At 40.5% G+C, this 25,053-nt stretch overlaps 1 protein-coding gene across 1 annotated transcript in view; it reads right to left on the bottom strand.

The window, feature by feature from the left end:
* Positions 1-687: 687 nt before the first annotated feature.
* Positions 688-25,053, bottom strand: part of LANCL3 (LanC like family member 3) — a 38,683-nt gene continuing 14,317 nt past the window's right edge. Inside the window, exons 2-5 of the mRNA XM_005484385.3 lie at positions 10,189-10,312; positions 9,230-9,427; positions 8,070-8,277; positions 688-7,030 (exon numbers count right to left, since the gene is read on the bottom strand). Of these exons, the coding sequence (XP_005484442.1) occupies positions 6,871-7,030; positions 8,070-8,277; positions 9,230-9,427; positions 10,189-10,312 (690 nt within the window). The 3' untranslated portion in view covers positions 688-6,870. The remainder of the gene's footprint in view (positions 7,031-8,069; positions 8,278-9,229; positions 9,428-10,188; positions 10,313-25,053) is intronic.

The following is a 25,053-nucleotide window of genomic DNA, read 5'->3' on the forward strand; positions in this document are numbered from 1 at the left end:
AGCTAGCTCTGGTGATAGATCTTACTTCTTCCTGCCTGCTCCCTGTTTCCAGGTAACTACACACCTGGGACCTACATGAGCACAAGAGGAAGGCAAGACAAGAAGTCTGAGATATTATTAATGGGATATCACTACTGGCTACTTCTGCTTATCTGCTACTGTTCTTTAATGCAAGTTAGGGTGTCACCAGATTTACACAAAAAGTGCCAATGAACACTTGGCCATTTCTTTAACTCCTGCACTGGCAAATCTGGAGTCCCAATCCTCAGCTCAAATTGAGCTAAGCTCATGATGATACAGATGGAAACCTTGTTGTGGACAGGCCAAGGTAAATTTTATGCTTGTGTTCTTCACTGGGAATGGAGGGTATTTCTGGAAAGGGAAGAGGCTATGGAAACTGAGGTTTAAGCAGACTGACAATAAACACCTGCAAATAAATATCTAGATTAGGAAACTTTAATCTACAGGCCAAAAGCAACCTGTCTTGTCTTGTGGGAAACTACCATAACCTGTTTTACCTAAGCATTGTGTGCAGCCTGGATGATTTATCTCATTCTAAAATGATTTATTTTACTTTTGATAACCACTGAAAAGCTTTTGGAGCACTGAGTCATGACTATTCTGGAAGGAAGTGTTGCCAGCACTATGAAAGGTAAGTACAGAAATAAACAATCCAAAGCAAAATCATACTGTTCAAGGTTGGACTTTTATTTAAGGCAAAATATAATCACAGCTTTAATATTCATAATATGGATATACACAGTTTGTTCTGCCACTATGAAGCTCAGTATCATCACTGCTTTTAAAAAGCTATAAAATCTAGTTTCTATCATAATCTACAATACAAAACTAATACAATAAACACATTCTGAAAGATCACAGTGTTTAAAATATTAGAAAAGCAGGGGTCCTGCTTTCAAACAATAAGGTGCATCTCTAAAGAATCAAATCAGCCTTGATTCTACAGGCCTGTACCACATCATGGCTGTGAATGGCTGTAACACTGAGAAACCAATCTAGGGTGTGGCACATACTCGAGGAATGAACATCACACACTGGAATATACTGAATAATCAAGTGTCACCAACACAAACTAGACATTAAATAATGCAATTTAAGTTCCCTGGACTTTTTATTTGTATTGGTATTCACATATATTGCAGAGATCTTGAGATAAAATGTGTATAAATTGCCATCAGACAGGGCCCTGCATATGCAAACACCTGTGCTTTCCTCATACCATGCAGACAAGCCTTACTAATTCCATGGGACTCATGTGTAAAGGAAAGTTTGTAGGCCTGGGCTCTGGAATGACAGTTTTACCCCTGTTTCACACATGTGGAAGGAGCTACCTTACATGCCTGGAATCAAGCAGAGGTTCACCACAGACATCAGCAGGTGGCCTATCAGGCTCTTAAAATGAGTGCAGGAGGCCAATTCAGTGGCAAAACCAGACCATTGTTAAAGGACATCCTTCTCTCTTGTGTGGTCATGGTAATGAAGACAGAAGCAAAGTTAAATTTCTGGTCAGACAGCCTTTCTATTCTATATGATATAAAAATATATGTTGGACTAGAATCTGTTTTCTGTTCCCTACAGGATATAATTGACTTAAGGACTTCTACATAGTCATATAATGCTGTTGCTGGGTATCAGTACACTATAAAATCTCTTGTATTCAAATATCATTATACCATTTGGCAAAAGAAGCTTTGAATTCATTTTCTGCCATTCTAGTTGGTATTGCTGTACTTGACCTAAATGCCTCCATTTTCTCTTTGAGTCATGCCATGAACAAAGTCAAGGGACTCCCTTCTAAGCATTAAAATAAATATGGCCTTATGTATTTTCAAGCAGATTGCTATTTATAAATTTGGTTTTTGAGAGCATGATGTACAATTTCCAATATACGACGTGTAGGACCAACGGTGACAGTATAAATTAGCCAAGTTTAATGTTCAAAGGCAAGATTGAAAGTTGGTGCTATTGGCTTCTTGAATGTATTTTTTTAAACTGCCTTATCATGGATAGTGCACATCACTTCTGTTCCATTAAAAGACAGAAGTAGGCAGTAGGTTCAGCTACAGGCAACTCCTTCACAGGCAAATGTTTTTTAACATTTGATGACTTTGCTATAATGGCAATGGAGTGCTGTTCAAGGCAGCTGAAACATGCACAGTGCTTACTGTACCACTACTGTGCTATTCCTTTGGAAAATGCCTGTTCACATCCCTAAATTGCTGTATTGTTTTGTGGGCCCTGAGCATTTTTGGCTTATGGCTTTGAAGTATGTTGTTCCCCTCATAGTGGGATTTTTGGTCATTTTCTTATTTCTTTTCAATTTAGCTTTTTGCTGTTATTACTTAGTCTTAGACATATTTATATAAACTGAAATGTCTTCTCAGAGCAGCCCAGGCTGTGCTGCCAGCCAGCAATTGTTAATTCTTCAGAGCAAGATTACTCTTTGAAAATCAACTGGGCAATTTTAGTCCTGATATACTAATCTTCCTACAGATTAGAATATACACTCATGCCAGTGAATATTCAAGGTATGTAGAAGATTACTGCACCTGAGATTTACTTGGCAGACCTCAGAGATCCAAAGAACAAGGATATATTCTCAAAATGCATGCATACACTAAAATAGGTCACTGTTGGCATAAAACATGCAGTATGTTGGCAGATGCTGTAACTGTATATGCAGAAAACTGTATGAGTACAAAAACTTGACTGCTTATCAAAGTTTCCATTTGCACATATTGCCCCTCTATGTTTCTGAATACAGCAGATAACTATTGTTCATTTTTTTCCACAGAATTAAAAAAAACAATCAGTATTCTTGTAATATTCTTTCCATGTCCATATATAATCAGTATTAGAACATCAAAGTGGCATTACTTAATTTGACAGAGTAGCAATAAAGGTGATCCCTTTACTTGCATTCCCTTATGTATATTTCCCAGAACTACTTAAAAGTGAATTTTGGAATGTTTAGCCATTTCACTTGGTTTCAATTGTCCTGACAGAACTGAAACACTGAAGCATGGAGAAATGACCATGCTCCCTAGAAAGTCTCTGTTTTATTTAATGAAGTAAAACACCAGTGACAATTGTTATATAGGACAATGATTGTTCCTTAGCAGGTGGGAAATGGCAGAGCCAGAAAGAAGAGACCATCTGGGAGCATAAAATAATGTAATGCAAGTTAGTAGAACACCCTGCTTAAGCAAAATCAATCAATCTTATTTTCAAGAACAAAACACCTGGGCTGCTTCTTCAGCCTACTCAAGTTATTCAAAGGTTGGGAAACAAAAGCAGAGAAACTGAAGGCAACAATGATGCAATGAAAGCAGTGGCACAAAATAAACATGTTATGAGTAGCAATTAAAAATAAAGATATATTTGTTAGAACTGTACTGCTGATAAAACTTACAGCATCTGGTTCTGTATGAATCCTGAAATCAATAAATCTGGACACTACAGATCTAGCTTCCCTCAAAATTATTCCCTGGCAGTAATCTATGGATGGCAGGCTAAAAGTCATGAGCAGCATATAGCTCCTTAAACTGCTGTGTAATCTACAGCTTTACTCACAAATAGCACCACACAAACACAGGTACATCACAAATAAGCACCAATACCCACATAATGCATCCTCTTTGCTTTAACAGCATAATCAGAAATACTATCAGAAATACTAATATCACATAAATTCCTATTGCCTACACTTTAGAAACTAAACACAACCAAGAAACTAATGTGCAAACATTACGTAGTTTCTGTGTTTTACACCCTGGAAGAGGCTTCTTGAGTTTCCCACAAGACAGTCTTTTGTCACAGCACCAGGGCAGAATCTGTTAATCTGTTCAGGATTACATTTTCCAGTCCATAAGGGCCCAGTTTGGGAGCAGGAGGAGACAGCATTCCATGGAGAATGTCTAGCAAAGGTTGCAAGGTTGATTTCTTAAAGCAGGAAGAAGGGCACACAAAGGACCTTACTTTTTATTACACTGAAAAGTGCTGACAGCTCTACTCAGGTTACTGTTCTGTCAATGTCTTAAAAGCAACAAATAAAGATTGCAACAGCACGTTTGTAAGATCATATATAGTACAGAGAAAAAAATCAGATAAGACAATAAAGAGGGGAAAGATGAAAAATCCCTGCTGATTTAAGGAGCATTTTCCAAAGAGCCCTGGGGTGTATTTGCACTGTGTTTAGAAGCTGTGACTGCAGCACATCCAGAAGCCACCTTAACCCAGCCAGGTCAGGTAAGAAAAGCCACAAATCTCTGAGAGTGAGCTCAAACTGCCATGTCTGATGAAAGAGATGAACAAATATGTTTCAAGATTTTTACCAGATGTATCCCATGAGACTGGATGTTCATGTGCTGCCCTTGCCAGAGTCAGTGCTGAACTCACGTAACCTGCAGAGATGTTTGGGACCTAGATTTCAAACACTGGGTGGTTCCATGAGTTTTCTCATTGTTGAATGGACTACCTCTTGCTCAAATAATGTTTTGTCTCTCCAGAACATAAGGTTTCTAATACAGAGAATGGTTGTAGGGACAGGAGATTTGTTTTGAGTGTGCTGTTGATCACAACACAGAGAAGATCAGAGTCTCCTCTGAATGTGAATTGGAAGAAATTCTACAAAGAGAGACACACAGGAAAATCACTGGAAAACTGACACTGAGCTCAATGTTTATTCCCTGGCATTTGTGAAGAATCACATTTAGAAGAAGTAGGCCAAGTTTTACCTTCCTCAAACTTTTCTTTAAGAAGGCCCCAGTTATGAAATACAGGAGCAAAATGTGTTACAGGAACCAACAAGATAAAAAATCCTAATGGATTTGGGATCTTCACTGGTGACAGCTGGCTCTGCTCTGATCTAGCAGGAGCATTTCCAGGGGCTGGGCAGAGCACACTCCCATATCCATTGACTTTTTGATTCAGCCTCATGTGTACACCCTCCCTATGGAGCTCATCCCTCTGTGTGTGCACATCTCACTGCTCAGAGTAACCAAGTAAGTGACATTAGTGGCTTTCTTAAAAGACCACAGAGCCTTTTAACCTATGTGTTTTAATAAACACATAAGTATATTGAATTTTACCATTTCCATTCACTAAAAGATACCTAAATTCTTGACAAACTCATACAGAACTGCTTTGCTTTATTCACCAGTGAAATATGGTTATTCCTATGATGAAGTAATTAATTAGAGCTGCACAGTGCAAGACAGAGTAGCAGAAATCCTTATCTGCAGCTCATAATAATGCAAGCCATCTCATTAAAATAACAGTGGCAAGAGCAGGAAGGGATTATTATATTAAAATATGGGAGGATTTCAAGACCCAGCTCCATCTTATAGCCTGATCAAAGCCCACTGAAATGAAATGGGAACTTTAATCCATTAGGCATTAAAAATAAAGAAATTGTAATCTCCTCCAGCTGAGAATGCAGGAAGAGGGACTGCATTGTTTGGCAGTGCATGTACAGCAGCTTTTCTCTCTAACTTCAGTTTTTGACATATGGTCTTTCTAATTTTTCTTTATATATATTATTAACATATAAATAAAAATAAATAAATAAATAGTAAATAGATTTTAAATACAGATATTAATTTTCTATTTTTTAGTACAAATCTATGTTAGTGTTTTCTTTAGCTTTCAAGTACCATGTCATCATATCTATAATATATAGAAAACAGCATGTATTTGCAACTATATGTGCTAGTGCAACTAGTACTGAGCAACCCATTTATTTCTATCTAAATTATTTTCTAGCTAAAAATCATTTGGGCATATACATTATCTTGCTAACTAGGCAAAAAAGCAATTTTTACTTTTGTTATCAGGTTTTTTGAGGATCAGTATGCCACCCCATGATTGCATTCACTTTGCAGGGTTTGTAGTGAAGAATTCATCAAGGGAAAACAGGTTTTCCATCATCTGAAAAACTTAGGGTACTGTTCAGAAATGCTGCTATAAGTAATTAATTTTTAAAGGAAGCTTTTGTATCACTGAACAATGCTTATCTAGCAATGCTACATCATGAAGAAAGCATCTGCCTGCTGTATCTTTGCTACAGAACTTTTCCATCCAAGTCTTCTCCATGGCTCCACCCATCTACCATGTGACTGGGAAAATACAGACAAGACAGGACACAGTTACAGTAGATCAGAAAGGAGACCAGCTCCTTGCCACAGATTGAGCTTTAAAAGGAAGGGTCCAATCCAGTGCTCTTTACACACATGAGATCCCACTTCCTGAAATGAACTGGGAAACTGCAGCCTGAACACTCAGCTATCTACAGAACTGCCATTATATGAGGATCAAAGAGCTCAAAGATCCAGATTTTTCTAATATATGTTACTAAAACTATCAGGTGTGGTTTAGGGTAAAAAAGTCTCAGATTTTGCCTTTGTGCAGTGCAGTGACATGTCTACAACACCCTCTCCAATTAGTGAATTGCTCCACAAATGGTTTTTGCAAGATTCTTTTTAAAACCTACTGGGTGCATCACTGTTTCTTCTTTGCATGTCCCTGCAATTCTAGCTTGCCTTTTTTCACCAAATTAAAAGTTTGATAATGCCCCTGTCTCTCTCACTTGAATAATTAGATAAATATCTACAACATCAGATTCAATCAGCTCCCCCATTTTTTTCCCCCACTGACCCATTTATTTTGACCACACACTTCCCCACCCCCCAAGCCCCAGTGTGTGTTGGTTTTGATCTGACTCCCAGCTACATTAAGGCTAACATTAGTGGTACCCCAGCTCGTTTTGTACATAGCCTGTCTGGAAACGTAAGTGGAACTGCAGGTGCCCTCTCCCACTACCTCCAGGACTGGCCTGGAGAACACCAGTCTTTAGACGAAGACACTGAAGAGAGGAAACTCGGCTTGGTTGGGCTGCAGCAAGTCAGTCAGGAAACACACAGTTCCTGAAAATCCTTCATACAGACTATATACACTTTCTAGTGCCCGGGAGCCAGACTTAAATTCTTCTGTAAATAAGAACTCTGCAAACCTACGAGAGAAAACAAAAAAGAGTTTGTTATTACTTTGTGTTCCTCTCTGTCTACATATTTGGAAGCATAATTTTAATAACACTCAGTAATTAAAGAAAGTAGAATGATCAGTATTTAACCTTTTCTACAAATTGTACAGTATCCAATTTCCACAAGAAACTGAAGTTCATTAGATCCAGAAGAGACAAACCTTTGCAATCTGTGTCTGCATTATGCTTGTTTAAGAGCTATAAACTTCTTCTGATTTCTGTAATATGTATCATTAAACAAATACTTTTTTATAACTTTTAGGATGCAAGCAATGTTTCACATCAATGCAACAAATTTTGTAATGCTAAAATAGCTACACAAGTTTAAAAAATAAGCAAAGGGCTGAAAATCAGTCATCTTAATTACTATACCACTTCTCCTTGTTACTCTGTGCTGTAAGGAAAACAGTAACAAACATGGAATAGAATGTTTTTAAACAGGTACAGTAAACTAGAGATACATAGTTAAAGATAATTGCAGCACCATGACAGAATTTTTACTAGACCACATGTGTTTGCACTCAGACAAAATAGAATTAACCGCACTAGCTAAGCTAAAGGTGCAAATGATAAATTAAAAAAATATAAAATAACTGCACACCACATCCTATACTTACTTTGCACTTCTAGTAATATGGAATAGTGTTAAATGCTCTGAAAAAAATCCTAACAAATCATGTTTTACTCTACTCCTGGACTTGGGTACACAGCTTGTGTGAGTTCTGCCACCACATCAGGATGGACCTGGATGCACGTGACCCCTCCACATCCAGCCCAGTTGCTGTAGGAACCAGGCTCCTGGGCAGGGAGGGAGCCTGGGAGAACCCAGGCAGCCTGGAATGGGACTGCAGATCTCACACACAGTGCACCCACCCATAACTCACAGCCAGAACTGATCCTGAACCTTAAACCCTCAGGTTATATCCGAGGATGGGGATCACAGACTCTGCTTTATCAGTGTTCCTGAAACTTTTGGCATTCCCTAAATCCACAAGACAGGAATGCTCACCTCTGTGCCCTGTAGATGTATTTGGAGTTCCCAGTGAGCCTGTAGAGCAGCAGGAACACATAAGCACTACCAGCCACCCCGTGGCAAATGCCAGGGCCCTTCTTCAGGAGGCCTTTCTGCCAGGTGAGCTCTCCACAGCGAATACAAGTGTCCAGATACTGAGGCTTCTTGGAAACCAGGTAAGCTTTGGCAAACAGATAGGCAATGCCTAGGAAAAGAGCAGGGAGATTGTTTTTTGTAATAAGCACACCAAGGGTTTTGAGGAACACCCAAGAAAATAAAGATTAATACACTAAAAAACTGCAGGCTGTGCTCTAGACATGTCAGTGTAGCCTCTAAATGCTCCATGAGGGGGGAGTATCTGCTATGCTAAAAACACAGTAAATGAAATTATCCAGCCCCTGTGACAATACCACTTTCAATCTTTTCAAGGCATTATTGAATTTCAGGGTTTACTCCAACATTCCCAGACTTTCATAGTTTTAAAGACACAGTCACATTTTTGCCTTTAAACACTAAACACTTAGCACTGTGTTCTATTCGCTCCAAATCCCCATTGACCTCACCTGCTTACATTGACAGAAACACAAGGATGGGCAAGGTTAATTTCTTACACTGTCAACAAAGTTTTACTAAAAGAGAAAAAGAAACTCACTTGTTTTTTCCCAATTAGGCCTACACTGCTTTATTCTAGTTACACACAGTTATGCCTACTAACTTCTGCTAAAAAAAAAAACTACTTGGCTTATTTTTAGAGAGGATTTAAATAAATTAATCATAATCTTCACCAGAGCACTGCACAGCTCAGTTCACAGTAACCTTATGGGAATGCACATGACACATAACTAACTCAAGTGCTTAAGGAAATGTTCAGCTGACTTATGGTGTGAATTTAACAAACACTGGAGTAGCTGAAGTGTTCTTGTAAGCTACATCTGTGTTATTACCCAAGAACAGTGATAGGATACAGGTTTTTCTGGGGAAGAACAATAGCAATTAATGAATTTCCCCACCTCAAAGTGTAACTTCTTTATGTCCTTTGGGGTTGTTTTTTCACTTTGGTCGAATTTAACCTGAGATTATCTTGTACATGGAATCACCTAATGTGGCAAAGCAATGTGCTCAGCATCTGGCTGTGCATAGATCAATGGGAAAAGAACCTGGAGCTCCATGGCACCAGTGCACCAGCTCGTTCTCCCTCTCGATGGTCTCCCCCAGCTCAGGGGGCCAGTTGCTGTTCTGCTCCTGGTCCATCAAGAAATCCACACTCTGCCACACCAGCTCCTGATCTGCTGGCTGCAGGTACTCATAATAGGAGAGCAACATCTGCAGGATTGAGGAAAGCCCATGTGCTGCCCCTGCAAAGAACAGAAACAGCTGAATTAGAGGGTGGGTTTAGGTCCTGTCTGCACCTCATTGCAACTTTCCCTTGGGACAGATTTCCTTGTCAAGAGCATGGCTCCTTCATGCATACTGGAATAGTGCTTGGAATGAAAGATTTCTAGGTGTATAACACCATATTTTACTACTCCTGTCATTTTTAGTTCCTCTAGCTTTGCAAAATATATGTATGAATTCCTTCTGCTCTCACTCTGATATGACTGAAACTCACTATAGGAAGTTAAACTGAACCTGAACTGAATTCTGTTTCAAGGTGTTACTCTTATCACACTGCTGAATCTGGGCCATATATTTGCATTTGCTGAATGCAAATTGAAACTGGGCCATAAACGGGTATTTCCAGTTACTGACTGACACTATCAGTGAGCTAACACCTAAATTTCAGTGCAAGAACTGTCTGTACCTGCCAGGGTCTGTGGAACACACAACTCAGTGACTGCTCTCTCTGCTCCCCTGCCAGGGAACTGTGCACCAATCTCACACTTTCTGCAGTGATTCTGTGCCTTGAGAAGCTCCCAAGGGCCCTGCCCAGTGGCCTTTCCCCTCTGCTTCAGGTGAGCTCTGACCCAGCTGCCCATGAGGAGGAGGAGGATGGATGGTCCCAACTGGCTCAGGAGAAATCCCATACTCTAGATTTTATGTATTTTATTCCTGAAGTGCCTCCCAGCTCAGCATCTCCACACAGCACACTCTCAAGGTGTTGGTGTGTTTTACTCACCAAGATACTCTGTTCCATAGTAGGAATACATCAGTGGGACTGGTTTCCTCTTCTTCACTGCATACTGTTTTCCTGATTCTAGTATAGCCAGGCAAATTGATTTAATTTGTGCTGCAGTCAGCACCTAAACAGAAACATCAAACAAACATCAAGCCTATTATGATTATTTCATATTTAAGACATTTTTTCAGGAGTCTGCTTTTTTGCCAGTGCACAGGATGCAGTACTGCCTTTAATCTTATAAATATGCTGTAATGTACATCATTATTAGGAGTTCCTTACATAACACAGTTGATTTACATAATGTGTCTCAAAACCAGAGTTTCATCCTGTCTCAGGAAGTGAATGTCAAATCTTTAGCTGCACAGATGAGGTGAAAAGAGGCCCAGTAAGAGTCTTTCCTTCCCAGAAATCCTTCAGTCTGATGGAAGCTGACAACAAGCAGCAGGCAAGCTGCAGAACAGCAGCCTGCAGACTGGGGGAAGAGGCATTAGGTGAAGACAAAGGAAAAATGAAAGAAGTAAATGTTACAGGCTTTACTGGGACACACTGACCCAGACAGATTTTTCTACAGACAAGATTTAAAAAAAAAAAGGAAGCATGGAAGAGTTACTAAATCACTACTACATATGAGGGTTCAGAAACCTCTTTAGTAAAAGAATCAGACTTCCTTAATACAAGAAAATGCTAAGAAAAATGAAGTGCAAGACAGGCTTCTATGAAGATAGGCTAGCTATGCCTGTGAGACTTTAGCATCACAAACAGGTTAATGAAGTCCCTAAAAATGACTAATGCCTTACTCTTAGAGGTGTCAGAAGTGAGATTGACAAATCACACATTTCACCAGACATGAATTTTTCCATGTTAATGATCTAAAGCATTCAGTGAGAGATCAGTTTTACAGGGTTTAACTACAACTCTAATTACAGGAAATTCACTGCAATCATCAGCAATGTCCTGAGTCACTTACACCTGGACATTACTGACCAACACCTAGGTCAAATACATAATTTAACCAAAGCACTGTTTTAGCTTTAGGGGAAAGCCCATATGGCAGCAGTACTTTGAAGAAATATATTTCAACTTGTGAAAAGAAAACTGAGAAAGCAAAAAGGAAAAATGACACAGAAAAAAAAAAGGTTGTACAAATAGCCTTGACAAGATAAACAGCAATCCTAAAATGAACTAGAATATCAGTAAATAATGTCTTTGAAATGTTTCTGAACACATTTGGGTTTGCTATAATTTGTATTATCATAGGACTGACAATTACTTCTTCAAGTTTAAAAAATACTGATAGGTTTAATATGGAGGCAACATCTGTTATAAACTATATTTTCTCACTTGGACCATAAAAGATGCTACAGATAATTAATGTCACTTAAAACTTGACTGAAAAATAATGATTGAAAGACCTTGTTTGTGTGTCTCACCTTGTTCCATGATAACAAGAGATTTTATTACAGCTGCTCCAAATGACTCTGGTATTTGTACAACCTGGAGGACAACCTAGTTCTCATCTTGATTAGTGTTCTTTAATGTCACTGCAGTAGAATTAAACAAGCCATTAACATCTGGAGACTTCACTCATTTCCAGTCATTTTTAAATTAATTGTCTTAGCTTCAGAGAATTTAAAGAGATGGTTTGAATCTTAGCAAATGAGGAGAGCAAAGACAGGGTGAGAAACACTGAATTCTCTCCAGAGCTCTCATTTTACTGTCTTGAAATTTGGGACCTACTCCTCTGAATTCCATACCTTGTAAAAGCATTAATAAGATCATCCCTTAAAAATAAATGTGAAGGATAGGTTCTTCTAATTGTAATTCTGAAAGGCATGTGGGTTAGAAAAATCTTAATCAGTTCATCTTCTGTATGTAATGATTCCTTCACTTAATATTATCAACTAGCCTTCAATACAAACCATGTTTTGCTCAGCTTATTTTTATGTTCAGCATATTTAATTTTTAAATGGAACTAATGACTGTTTTAGAATGCTGATTGTGTATTTTAAATGGGTATAAACTTCTATCCAAATCCAGCCTTCCACGGTGCTGCATAAAGAAGTATCAGCTAGATAAGAATGCACTGTTCACTGTTTTTCAATACAAAGTATGTGTAAAAAGACAAAACACTTGAGCACTATGAATACCTAAATCTATACACTAGTATAGTATAGACTAAGTATAAGTATACCCTTTTGGCTGGCGTAATGGAATATGCTAATGAATGTCACCTCTTTATCAGAATGCAAAAGCAGCCCATATGCAAAGACAGATGAAAAATTGTATTTAAAAGCATTAATAAATGGTAAAAATCAACCCACTGATCCACTTCCACATGACCAAAGAAAATGGGAAAGAAAATGAAATCTTGAAAACAGCCTTATTTCTGGCCTGTTGGACTGGTCTGTGGGCTTACACCAGGCAGATGTGTCCTAACAAACAGCTAAATAAATAAATATTTATGTTGACTACAAATACCTCTTGCCAAGTCACTCAATTCACAGTCATTGTGGAGTTGCTGCTTCTTTCCCAAAACACTTAAGTATGAAGGATTTGCATTTGCTCCTTATTCTGGGAAATGGCTGACTGGAACAGAAATTCTCACCATCACTATTAGTGGCCTGCCAAAGGCTGAATAATCAGCAATCACATTTAAGATCTCCATTGGTTTTTTTACACATTTTACTTCAATCAATTTTGTGTTAAAATCTCCTTAGATTTCTGTCACCTTATAAGAAAAAAATAAAATCTGTGGCTTGTCTCTGTATGCTCCCTCACAGTATCTTAAAAAAAAAACAACTAAATCTTATGAGCAAAGCAACAATCATAAAATGCATTAATCATAACCACAGACAGTGCAACTGTGGTCTTACAAACTTCATTTTCATTTCAGTGTAGTCGCTCCCTTGCCCCTGGGAATTACTGAAGTAATGTTTAATTAGGGACAGAAAAGAACCAGACTGATCATCCTCAGACTTTGAAGGGATAAATCATATATTGATACCATGTCCTCTAGAGCCATCAGATGCTTTGATGCAGAATAAATCAAATATGAGAATATGCTATCTAGAAAAAAAATTCATACTTGAGATAAGATGCATATTTTGAGAAAATTCTTGAATATCACTTAATATGAGCATGGGTAAAATCATTCTTTATCATATCAGTACTTGAATGGAAGACTAATGACACTAAGAGATGTATTGCTAGTACTTTAAAATTTTACCTAATTTCTTTTTGTATTCTTGAAGACATCACAACTTGTTCTACCACAGAATTACAGAATGGTTTGGGTTGGAAGGCACCTTAAAGAAAATTTAGTTCCAAGTCCCTCACCATAGGTAGGGGCAGCTTCTACTAGACCAGGCTGGACAAAGCCCCATCCACCCTGGCTTTGGACAACTTCTCCACAAGAACCTGTTTCAGGGTCTCACCACCCTCACAGCAAAGAATTCCTTCCCAATATTTAGATGTAAGTTGCCTTCTTTCAGTCTAGAGCTATTCCCCTTGTCCTGTCACTACATGCCCATGTAAAAAGCCCCTCTTAATCTTTCTGCTGTTTATCAAACACACACATCATACACGTTCCTTTTCCTGGTTAAGTAGAGGTGGCCTGCCCACTTTAGTCAAAAGAGGTGAGTTTGTCTTAATTGATGTGAGAAATGTTTATTTTAGCCTCCTCACTAGACTGAAGTTTGGAATACATGCATTCCACATTATTCCTGCAATTTCTGTATCAATTGGTCACTGGAGCTCTTTATTTTCGGTTTTACATCATTGTCCAGTGATGCTGAGTGCTGCCCAATAATTGCTCCACTCACACTGGTGACAGCTTCACTCCCATTTACCTGTTAGCTTAAGCACAACACACAGGCAGCCCTTTAATACTTTCTCTTTGTACCACTGTCTCTGTCTAGGAGCCTGACTTACAGTAAAAAAAAGCCACAGTGATTGTTCATAAAGTCTCTCCATTTTTCTCTGGTGCCACTGCAGACAATATGCCTTTTCCCATAAAGGCACTCCACAATTTTGTGAATTACTTAAGGCAGGTCTCTTTTTTTCAGTAAATCCCTGTTAAAAGGCAGCCAGGAAGTGCTATGTCTACAGCAATCACAGAGCATCATTCTGCTTTTTGTTAGCAATCTCTCACCCTGAGATTGTTTAGTTGGAAGTCAATAATTTCACAACTCCTTTTAATCTACTAAAAGAGATTTTGCAATCATTGGTTATGACAGTGCTAAGCCCCACGTATGTGTTTTGAAAACTGCAGACAGAAATCTTGACCTTGAGGATTAGGCAGAAAGCAGCAGGATGAGCTGTTCTGATTAGAGTAACATTTTCAGCACCTTTTCATTCCTCTGAATGCTTGTACAAACCCCTTGGCTCATTTTGAAAACCACTGCTACATCAAACTGCATACTGTATGGAGTGTATTTGAGGACTGTAAGCTTTTAATTCTTTTAACAGGTCTGTATTTATTTCCTTAGAGCTCTTTCCTGTGACAGAAGGCATTACTGAAATCAAGTATCATGGTCTTTTGATAGATGCATAAGCACTTTCAGGAGGTAACAGCTACAGTTAATTATTATGGAAAAAAACCTTCCATGCACATAAAAACATTTTATTATGCATCTAACACATCAAATCTCTCTCTGTTACACTTCTAACAAGCCACTTACATGAATTTGATTGTACACTATTTCTGATGCTGTACAAACTGTCAAAATAAGCTGAAGAAAATGGGTCAGTCTGCAAATAACATCACAGGAGCTTTGCCATTGCTCTCCTATGCTGGGAGCCCAGCAGAGGGAGCTTGTGAATTAGTTATAATAACTCAAAATGCTGCAAAAAATGATATACATATTTGTGTTCAGCAAGACAGCAGACACTGGCTATTTCATGATATTTACTGCAGCACATGGCATTTCAGTTCATTTCTTAAGCTTTGATCTTTTCCTGCCTAAGACAGGGACTGGCATTGTTCAGGAACCTTTCCATGCAATGTTACAGCCAGGTTTTTCTCTTTCAGATGATGATAACACCTGAAGCCATGGAAGAGCAGCAGGTACAATAACAGGGTCTGCCTCCCCTTAGTGTTATTCCAGTTTGATTGATCTTCCTTTCCTTTGGCACAACTCCAAGTACACAGACACAGAAGCTCATGAGTCTGCGTCCCTCATGAGCACTGTCAAGTACACCCTTCTTTTAAAGACAAAAAATATATGGTTCTAAATCTCCTGAAACTTTGGTCAATAAATTGGATCAGTTTCAGAAGTACAGTTCCTAATGCAGTCTGTTTGATGCTGTAACAGCACCATGTATTGTTTTGAGAGTGTACATCCCAGATTTCTCACAGTAACACAACTGACAGTGACAGTGTGGTCAGACTCAGAACAGTTGTGGGAATCCACAAAATCAGAGGGTTTTGGGAAAGCTGCAAAAGGCAGGCCTCAGAGACAGCAAACTGTGATTGGAGCTAAGCAGCAGCCATGAGATAGGTCAGCAGAAAAATTATGTAAAAAGCAGAAAAGGACAAATGGAACAATGGTCTGTGTATTAACACTTGTCTAGAATATCTCTCTAAGCTGCAGAAAAGTTTATCTAGCAAGATATTAGGAAGTTTTAAACTTAATAATGGAACTCTGTGCATTGTGTTTTAAGGCTCACAAGCAGGTATTGTACGTGAAATAAGCAAGCATTGTTTTAACCAAAGGTACGTGTGCTTATAGTGCTTGGATTAGAACTACTGTCAATGTGCTTTTGCTTTGTGTGATTGGACAAAAAAACTTTTAAAGTGAGTTATAACATTAAGTTCTTTGTCTGCTGCCTGGGATGTGAGCTGATGGCACCTTCCCATTGTCATAACCATGTATGAGGCTGATGCTGGAAAATAAAACAGCTCAAGGCACGTTCCAGAGCAGTCCTGTCCCCTTTGTGATTTGTACAGAGACCCCAGCCGGTGATAAACTACTGCAATGATTCTGCCAGTTCACTGGAAAATGGTACTTCACTGCAATCCTGAGTGAGTCAAACTTCCCTATAGATCCCATTGGCATTGCTTAACATGTGAATTTGGGTGGGTTTGAGGCTTGCTCTTTACCTCAGCACCATGGACCAGAAAAGCCAATCCTGTCCTGTTTTGTAGGTCACTGATCATGACTCCAATCAGGAACTGAAAGCTGTCTTTATTCCTGATGAATCAGATTACTGGCAAATAAGACAATACAGAAGTTTTGCTACATTAACAAAGTACAAAACTTCCCAGGTCCCACCTGCCAGGACTGTGTAGCACTGAACCCATCAAATTCTGCTGTTAGACCTGTCCTTCAGAAGGGGAACATGAAGTGCTGCAGAAAAGGATGGAGCACAACTGTCACTGTAGGCAGGTGGCTGGCTCAGAGCAGCTGGTGCTGCTGCACACTTGGTCAAATGCAATGAGCATCTCAATTCCTTATGTCTCCACTTAAAAATTGAGAGTTTCAAAGAAAAACAATTGTTTCAGAGATAAACAATTTGTGTGGCGTTTACATTCTCTGAACATGATTGCTTCACCCAGGGTTTTTCTCCTGGCAAGCTGAAAGGCAGTGAGAGGCCTCAGAGAAAAGGAAAACAATTCTTGTCTCATTTGCTTCTCCTGTGTTGTGCCCATGTGGAATGTTTGGAGATTGTTTGCCCAAGGTGATTTCTTGATTGGACTCTGCTGTGAGTTGTTTTCACTCTCTGGCCAATTAGGGCCAAGCTGTGTTGGGACTCTGGAGAGAGTCACGAGTTTTCATTATTATCTTTTTAGCATTCAGTAAGTATCTTTTCTGTATTCTTTAGTATAGTACAGTATTCTTTAATATAATATAGTATCAGAAAGTAATAAATTAGCCTTCTGACAACATGGAGTCAGATGCATCCTTCTTTCCTGCCACAAGGCTCACCATGAATTTACAATACCTTTGTGGCGGGTGACAATATCTGGGGTCTTTGTCTGCACTGTCCCCACACACTTCTCTCCCTTGTGATTGTCACTGATGGGCATTTTCATTCTAAGGTAAGAAGAACACCAGGCAGGAATTGGAGGAGTGCCCAGCTGGCCCAACCTCCCACAGCATTTCACCCCCTTTTGCAGGTTGCTGTGTACCATAGTCAGTGCAATAATCACAATTTCCCCCGTGCTGGAATGCACTCAGTTCCCTGGCAGGAAGATGCAGCCAGGTTGGCACTGGCCTTTTCTCCCAGGTAACCAGGGACAGGACAAGAGGACAGAGCCTGAAGCTGTGCCAGGAGAGATTTAGCTTGGACATTAGGAAGAATTTCTTCACAAAAAGGATGATTAGACATTGGAACAGACTGCCCAAGGAGTCACTGTCCCTGGAGGTGTTTAAGGAAAGACTGGATGCAGTGCCATGGTCTGACTGACACATTGGTGTTCAGTCACAGGTTGGATCTGATGATTCCAGAGATCTTTTCCAACCTGATTGTCTCTGGGATTCTGTGATTATGCAAGCAATCACACAGTTCCTCCTGCATTCTTTTCTTAGGACATTTCTCCCTAGGTGTTCTCATCTTAGGACAAATCACAATGCCCAGCAGACACAAGGGGAAGGGAGAGGGTGTGTGTGGAGGGGGAGGAAGCACAAGGAAGACCTGAATATCTTGTTGCTGCTGCACTTTTCTTCAAACTCCCCCTACCCCGGGTCAATGAAGAGAGAGGGAAACATGAGTTCTTCTTAGTCACACTCAGGCTCCCAACACCTCCTACTCTGCTGCACCAGGGTGTGGCTGGATACACCTCTCCAGTTGTAAAACAGTGGCTCTCCTAAGTCTTGGGAAGGAACAAAACAGTTCTCCATCACTATCATTACTTGAAGAAAGTAGGGAAGCACCAGCCCACTGCTCTCTGCTGCTGGAGAAATGAAGCAGGGAGGATGCCAAGGACAGACCCCAGATCAGAGCAGTTCAGATATCACCATGACTGAGGAGGTATCAGTCTGCCCCCTGAGCTGAGGTCCTGCTCAGCAGCAAAGCCAGCAGGGCACTTTCAAAGCCAGCAGGGCATTTCTCAGGAGGACAATTCCAATCCCAGGAGAAGGGAGGGATCCCAGGATGCACTCCTGTGCCGAGGCTTTTGAGCAGCAGCTGTCTGCACCCCAGCTGCATTCCTCTGCTGCCTAGTTGAGGGTTAGAGTCACCACAGAGCACAGAGAGCCAACAATTTAATTTCAAGCATCTCTCCCTAGAATTGCACCCAAATTCAAGAGCATGAATTGAAAAGCGTGTTTAAAAACATTAAAAAGATTTGCAAATTAAGTGAGAAACAAACCCAGCACTGCTTGGTGAGGCTTTTTCTTACATTACAGAATTCTACCCCAACCTTTTTCAACAGATGTGTAAAATCTTTTTTTTTTTTTTCTTTTTGCAGTGTTATTACTGACTAGCCACATAATGCATGGCTGAGCAATTATGGGGCCACAGACCCTGGGAACTGGCAAAAATGGATGGATCACAGATCACCTTTCTGCAATCCAGATCCTTGTCTGGAGCTCCTGTGTATCAGCCACTCCCTCACCAGACACAGGAGCAGTTTATGAGAGCTGCAGATAAGCAGAGGATTACTGCTGCAGGGATACTGCTTCCCTTCCCATTCTCCCCTCACAGGTAGGAAGAAGATTATTCATGCACAAATTTCATCAGTGGGAAATCCTTTGACTCTGTTTAGTCTCAGTCAGGAAGTAAATCACTGCATGAGCTCTGTAACTGGCTCATGCCAAAACCACAGCAGAGCTGTCAATTCCTGATGGGAGATTTATCCTTTGCACTGCAGACAGGTGTCCCTGGCAGTGCTGTGTGATGATGACAAACACCTTCCAAGCTGGGCACTTGCTCTCCTGCAGGGGTAACAGTGCTGTAGCTGTGCTGCCCCAGCATCCCATCCCATGTATAACACCGCCAAGCACGGAACATCTGCTCTGCCTGTGAATACTGGAGCAGCTTACTGCCCCTTAACAGCAGCTCTGCTGGTTCTCTGGAAGTGATTCCATGCCTTCAGCTGCTCCACAGACATTTCCTGTGGTAGCAATGCTGTCCTGGGGCTTGGGCTGGAACATGAATGCAATCTATGCAGGGTATAAGAAGTACTATCCAGGCTTCCAGCTCCAGAGCAGCAGGAAATAGGATTCATGAAACAGTTCTTGCAAGAGACAAAATCTTTGTAACCAGCAATGAGACATCCTCCCCAAACACTGCATTAACCCATGGCTTTAATCTGAATTTAAAAATGATGCAAGTCTGGTTCATTTGGGCACCATCATTTGCTACTAGGAACTCAGGCAGGCTGCTTCTTGGGAAAAGGAATTTATTATTGTTTATACACATTTGCAGGTCAGCACAAGATGGGCAGAACTCAATTTCCAGTTAGTAAAGGCTAACATTAGTCAAAAGGAAACTGACCTAGGCTTAAGAGTTCTACAAATGAAAATGACAACTGCATCTAGAAACCAAAGAAAGTTGATGAGCCATATCTGAAGATGACCAGAAGGTCTCCAGAAAGAACTGGACACTTCTGTTTCTTCATTCTTTTACTTTATCAGTGAGAGATGTGAGAGTCCAAAAAAAAAACCCCAAATTAAACTAAGAGATTATACTTAAAAGCAACTAGGTAATACAACAAATTAAAAGTAGAGGATGAGGACAGAGAAAGATTGATTGCTAATTCCTTGAGAATATCTCTAAGGACGCTCATCATTCAATTCATCTTAAGAAACACCATATCTTAATCACTGCCAGTAATGGAAAAGAGCCTTCTCAGCCTCATGCAGCACTTTATTTTTTCAATTTGTCAAAGTCACTTCAATTATTAGATCATTCTTATGGCTTTTAATATCAAAGTCCTCATTGACCTGGATGGGTCTCGACTGTGGAGACTGTTACTCTTGGCAAGTATCCTGTAAGAAATGCTGAAAATTTTACAAGTTTGTTAGGGTTTCTCTGTCTTGCCAGTAACACCACAGGGATGGCTCATGGTTTGCTGGGACTGATAATTCTGTCCAAGTTATCCCTTTAAGACTGAGACTTCAGGAGTACTTGAAGTACTTGACAGAGTAAAATGCTGACCTCACTTGCAGAAGCTGAGTAGAGACAATTAACAGATCCAGTTGAGCAAATGTCCAACTCTTCAAGCACTGATCCTACTCTCATTTCAGTCAGTTTGAGGGAACTGACTAGCACATGCACTCATTCATTGCCCTAAACCAATGTGGAGTGCATGGTTAGTGGCAATAAAAAATATGTGGGCTTTAAAAATCACTTTTTCCCAAGGCTGTGCATACTTCATGCCTATTGAAAAAAGCTGCTTTTATAAGCAGTAGTTCTCCCTCAGACTCTCAAAGAACTGTCAACAAATAATCTTATGAAGACTGTCTCCTGTGATGAGCCAGGCATCATGTCTTCTGTATCTGAATGAAAGAGACTAAAAATTGCAGTTGAAGTATGAGGCACCACTCCCCTGAAGCCAGAATTCCAAATAATGTATTTTCTGTGGAGGCAGAGCTCGGGCTCTACTCGTGTTATAGATCTTGTTTGCCACCATAAATACATTGTTTGAAGAATTAAAATAAAATTAATAAAATTAAGAAGTTTGAAAAAATAAAATAAAGGATTGCAGTTTATAGACACACCAGCAGATTGGATTGGATCAAATTACCTCTCATCTTGCTGGATAGTCAGTTTAATAGGAATTCACTTGCTTTTCAAACTAATATCCTGGGTCATCATTCACAGATGCAGCTGAGACTGTCAGACATTTACAGTTTTACATGGAGATTTTTTTTTCTGTCAGGACTACAGGGTTTGGCCTGGACTACACCTGTCAAAAACATTTTACCACTGTTCAACAAAACAAATATTACAATGTAAGCAGTTGTACATCCACTTAAATTGACATATAAAGTGCGTTGTTGGGTGTCACAGGTTCATTCTTTCTTCTTTTTTTGGCTTCCTTGGAGTTTTATTCAGCATTGTTGACATAGTTGCAACTCACAAAATATACCAGGGACATTTGAAACTCAGAAAACAGAGACTTCATCCTATACATTTTTAGGCAGCCTTATATTTTTTCCCTCTTTATGTTAAAATTACTGCATTCTTCATCTGTCACTATCATCCAGTCCTTTCATCTTCCTCATGCAAGAATTCCCAGTTTACTTCCAGCGCCTGCAGGCTTCTTTTGGTAATGTTCAGACCTCCTCCTCCTGAACAAGTGAACGTGCGTCATCCACAGGCTTTCCAAACCAAATAAGAAAACAGAAACATCTCAAAGCCTCGTGGCAGAAGTGCTGGAACCAAAAAAAAACTTGATGGAGGAGGAGAGGCTGCAGAAAGCATTTGGAAAACTGTCCATAAAAGACTGTACAGCTTGTTACTGTTAAAATTTGCAGAAATTAACTACTACTCATTCCTTCATTTGTTTCAAATTAAGGCTCAGAAAGAGAACACAGCATCAGAAGCTCCTAACTACAATGCCTTCAATGCACTGGGGTTATTTTTCCACGTTTAAAATGAATAAAAGCTTGGGCTTCCAAGCAGACAGGCTGCCTAGGGATGCACAGAATGCCCCCTGATTAATCCAGGTACAGCTGTAACAGCTCAGCCCCTCAGAGGAGTCCCTGACCTGCTCGAATGTTGGGGCCTCTCGCTGCTTAGAGTGACCCCGAGAAATGTTAAAAGTTTCTTTTCCCAGCCTGGTGCTTGAAGCAGGAGTCAGAGCTCTTCATTTCTCAGTCTCAATGTTGTTCATTGTTTCTTATCTATAAAATTCTTTCTCCTGCCCTCCTGAGGTCCGTCCAGCAGGACAGTCCAGGCACTCTGCCTGCCCCCAGGGTGGTGTTAGGTCTTTATAACAAAAACTACGTGTACAATGTTTACAATTACTTTCCAATACCTATCACCTATGTTAGACAGTGAGCTTCTACTTTAAACCAATCTGTAAGTGCCAACATCAGAGCAGAAGATGGAGGCCAAGAAGAAGAAGGAGAAAGTCAGGACACGCCCAGATCCCTCCATCTTGCCCCCTGAACCCCCATACCAAAAAGGGGTATAGGGGTTCAGGAGCCAAAATCTCCTTTTCCACCCTACGATAACTTCACTATTATTCTACCTAAACTGTTGTGGCTTGCAGATCTTCATATAAGGTTGGTAATTTGCTCCACGGGTCATAATCCAACCCACAGGTGTTCTGGGCTCTGTGCCAGGGTCTCTGAGCCCCTGGCAAGGGTCCTGGCCATCCTGGACAGCCAGAGCGATGTTCTGGGTTCCCACACTCGAAATGTGACACTCAGGGAGGAGAAGGACCTGAAGTGTGACAATTCTCTCAGAGCTGAGAGCAGGGCTGCTATCTCTGCTCCTGTATTGCTGCACTGCAGAAAGCAAACAGAAAGTGTCAGGATGCACAAGAGTAACACTGAAATTATTATTTAACAGCTACTTTAGCACTGATTGCTTTGTTCTTTCTTAGGGTAATTCTCTGGGTCTGTTCTCCCATTATCGAAATAAACAAACAAAGCAGGAAGTCAAGCAGAAACAAGGACTTTAGTGGTAATTAAGAAATTCTTCTAAGTGAAGCTAACATCTGTTTTCTGGACAGGAGATAATGTGGTTAAAGGAGATAATGGGATAAAAAACCACAAAAAATTATCTTGTAATGTGCAAACAAAATTATGGTTTATGAAAAGCTGCAAATTTAAAGGCAAAATATCTCTTTGCTCCCCCAAGACTCATTAAAATAGGGAAATTACTTCTGCAAAATTTAGCTGAGTCCACTCACACTGTGCAATTTTAACAAACCAACTGAACTCTTCCGTAATTGAGAACTTTTAGAAAGATCTTTGGCTTGGCTGCTGGAAGTGCTCCACTGCTCCAACTGAATTAAATTTGAATTCTTCAGATCCTGTGCTATGTAAATAAATAATTTATCACCTTTCAACCCATCCAATATTACAATGTAAGAACATTTATTCCTGACTGCAAGAGACTGGAATGTTAATGGTTAATGACTGAATTTCCCATTTGCACCCCCTGAGGGGCAGGCAGTGAGTTTTGGGTGTGTGGTGGTGAAGCCTCTGGTCCCCATAAGACCAAGGGTGTGAGCACCCAGCACCGAGGGCTACAAGCCAGGCACTGAGCCAGGTAAGACCCTGCAAGGTGGGATGGTGCTTTTTACCATGCCAGTTGTCCTCCCTCAGTTGTAAAACTCTCCCTGTTACCCCAGGGAAAGCTGAGGGTGTTCATCCCCTCTGGTGGGGCACAACTGGCTCAAATGGGTTGACTGAGAGGCAAGAAGGGCTCTTAAACCATCGAAGACCCCCAAAGCACCTCCAGGCTTATTTCTGAGGCTTTCCCCCCAAGGACTGAAAGTTCCCTCACCAGGGAAGGCACTTGGGCATTCTCACCAAGCCTAAGCATACATTGACCCATTGAACTTTGTGTTTCGGGGGTCTCCCTCACCCCCAGTGGATCAAGACTGTGACCATCACTTTGACCAATGGACATCAAAACTGCATCAAATCTCACTACAGGATTCATTGGTGGGATATCTTTCTACTCTTATGCTTTTTTTTCTTTTCCCTTGTACATTTACTTGAGTGTTATTTTTATGCTTTTATATTGCTATATTATTAAAAGATAATAGTAACCAAAATTATTATTTTTTGGCCATGTACCTGCTCTCCTTTGCAACCAACCTGTTCCAAAATAAACCCTATGGATATATATTTACAATAAACCCTATGGATATATATTTACAGACACCAATCATTCAGTGTTGTTTCATTCTAATCTGCCCCAAGAGATCTATTAACAAGAACCTGGGCTACTCTTGCCTCCAGGGATGGGTCACAACACTGCCAGATGTGGCAAGGCCAAGTCACAGAATCAACTCCCAGAAGTGAGCCAATGAATTCTGGAAGAAAAATGAACCCTTGTGTTTCAGAGCACAAAGCCAGTCCTCAATGAGAGCAGGTTAGGCACGTTACAGACAACACATTTCAGAACCACTTTCCACAGACATTTGTGTGGCTGAGTCATCCAGCACTGGTACAAGACATTAAAGCAGATGGAGCACTAGAAACAAATCCTGAAGGAGAAAGATTTGTTTATACACTGTAGTGCTCCTCACTGCAATCAAGTGGAAGCATCCAACTGTCCATGCCGTGCTGTGTGTGAAACAGTTTGAAAGCTGTAATTTAAACCTGTTGTGCAGCTCCTGTGCCTCTGCCACGCTGCAAGCAACAGTTTCATCCCTTGCTGCCACTCCAGGGGACAAAGACAGCACTTCCCTCCAGGCTGTGCTCTGAGGAATGTTCGAGTATTAAAGGGGAGTAATTTCAATCAGAGGTGCAATGAGATGCTCCAGCCATCAGCACACTCTGCTGAGAGGCATCAGCTTAAATCACTGCCCTGTGTCAGAAAAAGAAGGGAGGGGAATTTGAATTGCCAGCTCTGTGATGAAATCTCAAGGTTATAGCATATAAAAAGGAAGACCCCCACTTGCACTGTAATGTGCTCAGAGCCCATTTGGTCTTAACATCTGTAAGGGTGACAAGAGGTGAACACATCCTGCCCTTGCTGCTGGGAAAGATGTGATGCCAAATTTGCTTTTACTCTGCAGCAGGTCAGACCCTTGGGGCTCTGTGAGAAGAGCCATTCCAGCACACTGGGCTAAGTGGGATGTGCTCCCCAGCTGCAGCTTTACAGCCTCCTCTGGAGGATGCAGAGGTGAGTTATGGCAGGTGAGATGCAGTGCAAACTGCCGCTACCTGTGGGAAAACTGGAAGGAGTTGCATAAATACCATGGAGAAAAGGCAGCACTATAAATCTGTG

The sequence above is a fragment of the Zonotrichia albicollis genome, chromosome 2, assembly GCF_047830755.1.
Source record: "Zonotrichia albicollis isolate bZonAlb1 chromosome 2, bZonAlb1.hap1, whole genome shotgun sequence".
In the NCBI taxonomy this organism is placed as follows: domain Eukaryota; kingdom Metazoa; phylum Chordata; class Aves; order Passeriformes; family Passerellidae; genus Zonotrichia; species Zonotrichia albicollis.